Here is a 10,659-nt window from a genome sequence, read left to right as displayed (position 1 = left end):
GTGGAGGGGCCAACCAGTTGAGGAATAGACCTGGGAGGCTGAGGAGGACATGCAGAGCAAATATCCACACTTATTCAGCACTCTAGGTATAATTCTAAACTTGTTCGAGGATGAAAGTTTGTTTAAGAGGTGGAGAATGTAATGACCCAATCAGTCATTTTGACTTTTAGAACCCCGTTCCCATAGATTAGACTCCCCGTATGTGATTTTACTAATTTATGACTTGCGGGGATAGTTGGTTTGGGATTTAGAAGTGTTCGGACTGAAATCGGAACATTTAGTTCCTTAGTTTGGCTTTAAAAGGCCAAGTTTGAATTTGGTCAACATTTTTGGAAAATGACCTCGGAATCGGGATTTGACGGTTCCAATAGATTCGTATGATGATTTTGAACTTGGGCGTATGCTCGAATTAGGTTTTGGACAACCCAGGAGCGTTTCAGCGCTTAATAGTGAAAACTAGCTATTTAAAGGTTTTAAGGTTCTTTAAATTTGGTTTACGAGCCTGAGAATAGTTATGTATGGTGATTTAAGACTTACACGCAAAAATTAGTGTCATTCCGAGTAGTTTAAGTATGTTTCGGCGCGTTCGAAGTAAGTTTGAAGAATTTGAAAATTCTAAGTTGAATCAATTGGTTTAAGGTATGATTCTTCGTTTTAATGTTGTTTTACACATTATGAGAGTTCGAGAGAATCCGTTTCATGATTTCAAACTTTTTGGTATATTCGGGCGGGACCCCGGGGGCCTCTGGTGTTAACCGGACGAGGCTCGGACCAAGTTTGGATTTGGGAGAAAAGCTTTCAGCTTTCAGCTTCTAGTGCGATCGCACCTGCACATGGGAAGTCGCAGGTGCGAGCTTGCAGGTGCGAGCCACAAGTCGCAGGTGTGAAGAAGGAGAGGGCAGACCATGCACCGCAGGTGTGGAATTCTTGGGCACACCTGCGACCACGCAGGTGCGAGAGGGAATGCACAAGTGCGAGCATTTGCGCAGAAGTGGACGCTTGGACGTACCTGCGGTTGCGTAGAAGTGACCCCTTTGTCCGCAGGTGCAGTGCCAGGCCAAGAAGAAAAATCTCGCACCTGCGAGGCTGTTTCTGCAGGTGCAGTTGTACCTCCGCAGGTGCGAAAAAGGTTGTTGGACAGAATGTTAAAAGGGGCGAGGCTCAGTCGTTTTTAGTCCGTATTTCCTCTATTTTTGGGCGATTTTGGAGCTTTTTGAGTGGGAATTTCAACTTGCAACTTGAAGCTAAGTTAATTCTACACACTTTGAGTTAAATACATAGATTATGGGTAGATTATAACCTGTAAATCGTGGAAATCAAGGGTTAGATAAAAACCTAGGTTTTGATAAAAATGAGATTTTAACCACGAAAATGGTTATGTAATTGGATGAAAATTATATATTTGAGTTCTTGAGATTATTAGTAACGATTTCCTCTGAAAATTTTTTGAATCCCGACACGTGTTCCCGGGGTGAAGTTTAGGAATTTTACCATTTTGGGTCGGGTAATTAATTTAATAGTCTAGTTTCCAATTATTGAACATGTATTAATTGTTTTGTATAATATTTGGATAGTTTTGGATTTTTCGGTATCGAATTGAGACTTTAACACGGCGTTTTGATTGGGAAGTGGACTTTGAGATAAAGTAAGTCTCTTGTCTAACCTTGTAAGAGGGAATTTACCTCATATGTGATTTAAATTAATAATTGTGGCTAATTGTGGGGGCTACGTAGGTACGAGGTGACGAGAGTTCGTGCGTAGCTACTAATTATGCTATGTCCGGATAGTTTAGGACTCAAATCATGAATTACCTTTTAAAATTATATCCCTTATTTAATTAAAGTATTAAAATTATATTGTAAATTGTTAGAGGAAATAGTAAAAGACTTAAATTTCACATACTTGAACTTATGTGCAAAATATTTGACTGTTAATGGAAATTTTATATCCTTATGTGTTAATCTTATAATATCTTCTCATTCCGGAGGTTCATAAGAAAATATTCTACTTTCTTGTGGAGCGGGCCGAATTCCTCGACAGTATAGATGCATCTATGGATTGCACCGCACGTCTCTCGGCAGTGTACACAACACTCTGAATTGGGCCGATCGACCTCGACAGAAATCGTGCCTAATAATAATAATTGGAGGATACCTTGATATTTTATTGCAGCTTGTGAAGCTAATTGATAAATTAAAAATTATTGAAATTGAAAGAATTATTATTTTTGCTTGTTAAGGAAATTATTGTTGTTCACATAAATAATGTTTATTTAAATATTTCTATTGTAATATTATTGACCCATAGTGAGTGTCAAAGTCGACCTCCCGTCACTACTTCTTCGAAATTAGACTTGATACTTACTCGGTACATGTTGTTTATGTACTCATACTATGCTTGCTGCACTTTTTGTGCAGGATCCGAGACAGGAACCTTAGGCGGTCTTACCGGTATGCACCCACGTTATCGTGAGGGCTAGCGGAGAGCTGCTTCTCCTGAGCCGTTCCACAACATCTAGTGTCTCCCTTTGTATTTGTTTTCTGTCTATTTTGTATTCAGGCAGTATTTTGGATTTCTTTTGTATAATCTACTAAATGCTCATACACTTGTGGCATCAGGTCTTGGCACACACATCGGTAGAATTGGGGTTTGAATTATTTTCTTGATTTTTATTTAAACTAGATTTCCATATTTTCTTAATTCTTGCAAACAAGAAGAGTTTAATTACTCGGATTATTGTTAAAGAAATAAGTTTATGTTTAATTCACTAGTTGGTTGGCATAACCGTAAGGTTGGGCGCCATCACGACTTCTAGGTGAAATTGAGTCGTTACAATATTCATTGCCTTGCCATATCTTATTTTTGTCGTTTAGGGTCACAAAATAGGAATTCAGGACGATTTCCAATTTTTTGTGTGCTAATGTTCACGACATCTTCACGAATTTGGGCGATAGTCTCCGAATTATCTAAAACTTTTCTTGCCCATTGAAAATGACCTAATGAACATTAATCATTGCTTAGCTATTACCGTTCTTCATTTTGACATTTTAGGGGCATGAAACTGGAATTCAGGACGATTTCTACATGTAGCATTCGACGGAGAGGGGGTCTACCTTCTTCTATTTCTATATCTAGGATTCGACTTGTTTCATGGATAATAGGAATTCAACCACTATGATAAGGAAAAGTTTGATTCAGAGGGGAAAAAAGAGGCAAAAATTGGAACAATAATATCATTCGATTCGTCGATCCTCAAAAAAAGAAATAAGCAAGGTTCCGTCATTGAGTGACAAATGGAAAATTTATGGAAAGTTACAATCCCCATCACGAAATAGTGCACCTACACGCCTTCATCGACGTTTTTCTACCGGAAGGGCGAGAGCTAACTATCCAGACTTTGGACTATTTTTTGCGTGCTAATGTCCACACCATCTTCATGAATTCGGGTGACTGATTTCGAATCGCCTAAAATTTTGTGGGGCCATTAGAAATGATCAAGTAAATAATAATCATTGCTTCGCTATGAACGTTTCTCATTTTTAACATTTTTTTGCCATAAAACGGAAATTCAGAACGATTTTTAATATTTTGTGTGCTAATGTCCTCGCATCATCATGAATTCGGCCGACGGGCTTTGAATCGTCTAAAATTTTGTGAGCCTATTGAAAATGGCCTAATGAACAATAATTATAGTTTCTTCTTGATCATTCCTCGTTTTTTGGCATTTTAGGGCTATAAAACATGAAAAAATAGGAATTCAAGACAATTTCCGATTTTTCGTATGTTAATGTCCACGTCGTCTTTGTGAATTTGGGTGACGGACTCCGAATCGCTTAAAATTTTGTGGGCAATCAGAAACGACCTAATGAACAATAATCATTACTTTATCATGACCGTTTCTTACTTTTTGGTGTTTTAGGGCCAAACTATTGGTTATCTGTTGTCTACATGGCACATATCGAACACTATTGAAAATTAATGGGCAAAGTAGTACCGGAAGGGATCCAATCCCGTTAAAGTAAACCACATTAAATTAAATGAAAATAAATTATCTGCCAAATACCTTGAATTATGAGCAAACGAAAGGAATAAAGCAAGTCATGTACTTTGGAATATGACATTAGATTTAGTAAATATGGTGCACAAAAGGATTCCATTATCAATCTAAATCTCCTTTCTACTATAAGACTGTTGGGAATCAATTCTTTTATTTTCATGACCTTATCTCTTCAAAATAAATCTATACTCTTTTAATTGTGTCCTCCATTTAGAAATCACCAATTTTATTAATTTGTTAAAAAAACTGTTAAAACATAAACAAATAATTGAATGCCTACTTTTTTTAATTTAAGGATCAACTAATTTATGTGATATTATTTTTTTTAGTCCGTTTAAAATGAAATGACATTTTTATATTTAAAATAATTTAACTTTAATCTTTTTATTTATCTTTAGTACATGATTTTATAGTCACACAAATGTCATCGCAGGTTTAAAACCGTAAATTTCAAATGTCACGTAAACCGAAAAGAATGGAGTATTTGATAATTCCATTAAATAACTAGTAAATATCTTATAAATTTCTTGATTAGCAGTTTTAACGACTAGGACAATTTGATTTGTAAATGAGAATTAGATTCTCAAAAATGGCCCTATTATGCTTTTAGTTTTCCACCATACATGTGTAGGAAAGAGGAATAACATTTCTGTTCGGCTACTTTTTAAATAGTATTTTGATTCATTTTAGGCCAAATACATATACATCCCATGTCTAATTTTTCATTTTAGCACTCTATCTCAACCTTGTTCCATTTTAGCCCTCAACTCTACTTCTTATGTTTCATTTTAACACAAAAATTGAAATCAGTGCAAAAAAAATATAGCGCGTGTATATACACAAATTTGAGGTGTAATAAATATCCAATTAAAAGTTGTTCATCCTTGTCAAACGGGTCAATACTAAAATATCCGACCCGGATTTCTTGGATTTCTTGGTCTCCATGCTACTTTTAGTTCAACTTGAAATTCACAAGAACAAATATCCATTCCATTATGAAAAAATAATTTTTTTTGAGACATGGATTCACTTCAAACTTCAAGCTTACATGAAATAAAGGATGAAAAAATCAAGTGGCAATATTTAATTGGATATTTATTACACCTCAGATTTGTGTATACACACGCGCTATATTTTTTTGTATTGGTTTCAGCTTTTGTGTTAAAATGAAATATAAGAAATAAAGTTGGAAGGGCAAAATGAAACAAGGTTAAGATAAAATGTCAAAATAAAAAATGGAGTCAAGTTGAATGAGCTATATGAGTTTGGCCTTCATTTTATATTAGTTTTTTGCATTTTCAAAAACAGCCCCTAAAGTTAATTCAAAATCTAATTAATTTCCATCGTTCCAATTGTGTTTTCCTAGCTAGCACATTGGCAGCACTAAGAAAAATTCTTTTGCCAAACTTTTAAAGATTCTTTGGACATTTAAATACAAATCTTTATAAATAGCCCTTAAAATCCTTTACTAACTCTTAGGTAGAACTAATTTTACAAAAATAGCCATGAAGGTTCTTGTATTAGTTTCATGGCTTTGCCTCACTTTATTCTTGCAAACATTGCAATACTCCACTTGTACTTTTATCCCAAAATCTACAAATCATAAACTCATTTTGCAGAATGAAAACAAGGAAAAGAGTAAGTTTTTTGTCTCTAATATAATCTCCTAACATCATCCCAAGCCCCTGTCCCCTCTCTTCATTTTTTTGTTGAGGTTAGTTTTTAATTTAATTAACCATTATTAGTGTTTGATTATTATATATGAAAATTTATTTTCAACTAACACCCATGTATATGTCCAATGGAATTTTTAAAATTTCACTATAACATTTTTGTTTTGTATATATAATACTGGTCTCAGATGAGTTTAAAATGAAACTACATGATAAGTAAGAATTTATATGAACGACCTTAATTTGCTTGCCATTGAGGAATAGTAAAAATACTAGTTGTTGTTAATTATTTGATAATTACCTATTAATTGATCATAATAAAAAAAATGTCCTTAGATATAAAGGATTTTGATTCAAGATACTACTACTTAAGAGTAACTAGCTGCTTGTTTGATCATTCGATAAATTTTTTATTTATCTCTTGGTTTCGGGTCGATGTCCGGCACTTGTATTGAGACGATTAAATCTGGATTCAAGATCAGAAATCACACATTGAAAGTTAAAAGTTCCCTAACCAAGGCAACTCTGTTCGATAAGTTCTTGATTTTCTTTGTGTGTGCAGTTACAAATGATACATTGGTTGAATTAACAAGTAGAAAGAACAACGAAGAAGAAAGTAAGGATGTGCATAAAGTTGTTCATCAGAGAAGAGGAGTATATGGTGGAGCAGACCTTCTTCGTAAAGGACCTAAAAAGAATGGAGCCAATTGCATGTTTCAAAGGCCAATTTCAGTGTCCTTTTTGCTCTTTTTTCTTCTTGTTGCCTTCACACTCTAAGTAAAGGTATGCTCAGTGTCGTACTCAAGATTTTTCATAAGTGGTGTCACAATTTGAAGAACTGAACAAATAAATAACTTATTGTATTGTAAGCGGTATTATTTTCTATATTTATCCTCAATATTTTTGCTTCTCTTATACATAACTAGTAAAAACATTCGACAAAGCGGTCTCTCGTGACACCGCATAAGACAAAGTGTATACGCCCCTAGGTATACTAGCAATCCCTCGGTCCCAATTTACGTGATGGTGTTTGGATTTTGAGAGTCAAACAAGTTATTCTTTGACCATAAATTTTTATATATTTAAATTAATAATTATTGTAACTTATAGTATTTTTTATGTAGTTTTCAAAAATATAAATTTTATTTCAAAAAACTTAAGAATTAGATGTTCAAATATACACAATCAAAATTAGGAAATTTGAATCTCGAAAAATGAAAAGTGGCACATAAATTGAGACAGAGAAAGTAACTAATTGTGACAGTCGAAAAATATTGGTTTCTTTCTTGTGTCAAGGGCGTCTTTGTTACGAAGAAAAATATTTTCAAAAAAAAAAAAAAAAATTCCATTATAGACATTATCTCTTCCCTACCCCCAAACACCTCGCCCCACGAATTAGCGCAAAATGTGGATGAAATATTTTGACAGATTTTCCATTGAAAAGTCATTGGAAACTTTTTTCTACTAAAATTATCGATAAGAAAAAAATAATATATTAAATGAATTTTAAATATATTGTATCAACGGAATGTTCCAATCATAAACTGTATTTCTTGTACTAGTACCATTTGAAGTTTGAAAATATATTTTCCTCTGTTTCCTCTTACTACATTTAATGATAAAATCTACTTCCTCTGATCCAAAATAAGTGATCAATTTGCCTTGGGCAAACCCATTAAGAAAATACTAAATTCTAGACAAAAATAGTTGGTGTGACTAAACTACCCTTAATTAAATGTTGCAGCATAATTTAATACGAGGAGTAAAAGACTTTTTAGGGATACGTACATAAGGGTAATTTTGGAAAAATAAATTGAATGTTTTCTTGGTTATATAAATGGACACTTATTTTGGACCAAAATAAAAAGACAAATTGGTCACTTATTATGGATTGGAGGGAGTAGTAGTTACTTTTATTGATAAAAATTTAATTAACAATATTTTTTCCTCCAATATAAATAGGGGTCACTACATCAATAACCTTTGCTTATAAGGTTGTAACCAAAGTAATTAAAGAAATTAAATGGCTTCTTCTTTCATTATTACCTCATTTCTTGTATCTTTACTTCTATCCATCCTCTTCACATCTATAACGCGAAGGATCCAACGTTAAAAGTCGTGTTCGTCGTATTATTATTTTTTAGAAATGAATAAAGAAATTGCCAAGGCATCTTTAATTCCTTGAACAAAAAATATGGAGAGGTATTTAGTTCTATGTTTCTTTCAATGGGTGATTTACATGCATGTGACAGCAGTTTTCCAGAATCTAAAAAAAAAGAAGAAAAATTACAATTTTGTGATGCGCTATAATATAAATTAATTAGTAGCTCTTTTGATGGGTAGTGGCATCCTAATTTGCTAATCGTATTTTCTTCTTTTCATAATGGAGCCTCAAATGAAATTTCTTTGAATTCGATCGATAAATATTATTACTTGGAAGGTGGTTATTACAGTACTAATTTAACTAACGTTATTTTACCAACAAATTTAAATTCAAAAGTGTTGCTTAATTTCCAACCATTAAATATGTAAATCATATGGTTACACTACTAAAACTTCTGAAATTCTCGACGGAGTGTATCGACGGTAAAATAATACGTTGCCATTTAATTTGACGGTTTTATCGACAGTTTATGATAAGTTATACAGTCAAACTTCTTTATAACAGTCTTGTTTGTTCCGATATTTTTTAGCTGTTATAGTGAAGTTTTGTTATAGAGGACATTTATTATAACATAACATAAAAATCGATTCTCAGAAAAACTTGGCCTTTATAGTGAATGACTATTATATAGGAATGTTGTTACAGAGAGGTCTGACTATAATTGATTTTCGATGGGCGCTTTCCACGGTTGCAATTGAAATGTACAAACATTATAAGAAACTAGTTTATTATTGTTGAGTCCCACGGGGTGGATTTCCTCGGCTCCTTTTATGGTCTTAGGCAATCCTCCTGTGAAGAGAGGGGAGGGGTGTTGAGTCCCACATCTACGAGATGTAGATTTTTTAGACTCCTTATATGGTCATAGGCATTCATCACGTCTTAAGTTAGCTTTTGCAATTAAGTTAGCTCTAAGGTCCATTTATTAATTACTGCTAGATTAAATTTGTTATTGTTATTTTAATGAGCTATATGTGTATGTGTGATAGATAGATGAATTGTAAGACGGTATAATGATTTAAAAAAAACTATATGATTAACTTGATAGAGGCGGATCTAGAATTTGAATTTTATAGGTTCAACTTTTAAAAAACTTAGTATTGAACCCATTATATTGTTAAAGTTATGGGTTCATATCAATTATTTGTTCCTATTTTAAATGATTTTTACACATAAATTCATGCTTTACGTCAAAAGTATTGGGTTAATATGAACCTGGCACCGCTACACTGGATCCACCCTTGCGACTAGGACCTAATAAACGGGTAGTGGGCTTTGTCCACTACGATGGCTAACTTTGGATCTCAGACGCAAGGGCAAATGTAGCCTATCGGCTATGGGTTCGTTTGAACTCATAACCTTCGATACAGAGTCTATAAAATCTTATTAAAGTCTCAACTAATCTTATAATTGAGCCCATAATTATAACAGTATAATGAGTTTAATATTGAAAATATTAAAAATGAACCTATTAAGTTTAAATTTTGAATTTGCCTCTGCTTAGTCGTACGACAAAATTAGTAATTTAGACTTTTCACCATGGTTAAAAGTCTGAACTTTAGATGAGCGCTAAGGATTAAGAGATCACTTTACACGATGGTAAAATTGGAGCTGATGACCAATTTTTTAAGAGATAAAGGGCTTCCTTTTATGGGGGATGGCTTAGGATTTAAGATATTAAGAGGATTTTTAAAAACAAATTTAGACATTTAAAAAAATGTCTAAATTAGCATGGACTTGATTGAGATCACACTTCTTTTGGCCAGATTACAAGAACCGAGAAATTAACATAAACATAAGGAGCTAATATAATTTATATTATAGCTCTTAACAAATTTGTGAAAAATTCTAAGATTTTTTATCGTCTAGAGACGAACAGCCATAACAATAATAGCACTGCAATATTGTTCCAACGAAAAACTAGCTTGTTGTAGCTTCTCATCTTCAACCACTGAATGTTCAAAAAAGCTACTATCACATGTCAATAAATCACCAATTGAACGACTCATAAAATGGACAACTTGTCCACATTTTTTGTCCTTAAAATAACCCTCTGCATTTTCCCTACTTAGTTGTACAAATGCATATTGGTCAATACACTTTGAGTATACTTCTTTTAGTGTTGCGTTCGTCGCGTTATCGCGAAGAGAAGTTACCAGAGCGGATGTTGAGTCGATAAGTTTGGAAGTCATGTTGAACGTGATCGCGCCTAGGGTTTCAAGATCTGCGGTTTTAGAATGAGGATCTGATCTTAAAAGTGTCTCGCAAAGAGTAGCATTGGGTGTTTTGGCGCAAATATCACTAACTAAATCTCCCTTCACAATTGTTGATGTGAAGAGAATGGATAGAAAAAAAGATACAAGAAATGAGGTAATAGTGAAAGAAGAAGCCATTGATTTTCTTTGCTTAATTTGCTCACAACCTTAATTTGCAAAGGTTATGAGGTAGTGGCCCCTATTTATATTGGAGAAAAGAATATTGTGAATTTAATACACGCTTATCTTATAATCAGATTAATTTAGATATTTGAATTGCAAATGCAGATTTTGATCATCTGTCAATAAATGTAGTAAGAATAGAAAGATAAAAATAAATTGTCAAATTTCAAATGGTCAACAAAACATTTAATATAGTCTGTTGAGCAAATGTATACTGCCTCCGGTACAAATCTTAAATTAAATTGAAACATAAGATCGAAGGAAGAATATATATATATATATATATATATATATAGCTTTGAATGCAAGAAAACCTCCAAACACAAGATA

At 33.2% G+C, this 10,659-nt stretch overlaps 1 protein-coding gene and 1 long non-coding RNA gene across 2 annotated transcripts; one reads left to right on the top strand and one right to left on the bottom strand.

Moving 5' to 3' along the window:
- Nucleotides 1-5,534: 5,534 nt before the first annotated feature.
- Nucleotides 5,535-6,599, top strand: LOC104113218 (uncharacterized). The gene is made up of 2 exons (XR_011411949.1): nucleotides 5,535-5,695; nucleotides 6,293-6,599. It is a non-coding gene; the product is annotated as an uncharacterized lncRNA (long non-coding RNA).
- A 3,157-nt stretch (nucleotides 6,600-9,756) lies between these two features.
- LOC104113219 (pectinesterase inhibitor-like) lies at nucleotides 9,757-10,284 on the bottom strand. The gene has a single exon (XM_009623325.3). It carries the CDS (start codon nucleotides 10,282-10,284, stop codon nucleotides 9,757-9,759), a length of 528 nt encoding a protein of 175 aa, XP_009621620.1.
- Between the last annotated feature and the right edge of the window lie 375 nt (nucleotides 10,285-10,659).

The sequence above is a fragment of the Nicotiana tomentosiformis genome, chromosome 11, assembly GCF_000390325.3.
Source record: "Nicotiana tomentosiformis chromosome 11, ASM39032v3, whole genome shotgun sequence".
Classification (NCBI taxonomy): domain Eukaryota; kingdom Viridiplantae; phylum Streptophyta; class Magnoliopsida; order Solanales; family Solanaceae; genus Nicotiana; species Nicotiana tomentosiformis.
This window is presented reverse-complemented; position numbering and strand designations above follow the sequence as displayed.

What these genes read in the sequence shown, in the direction of transcription:
- LOC104113219 (XM_009623325.3), bottom strand. Translation starts at nt 10,284, where the DNA reads ATGGCTTCTTCTTTCACTATTACCTCATTTCTTGTATCTTTTTTTCTA.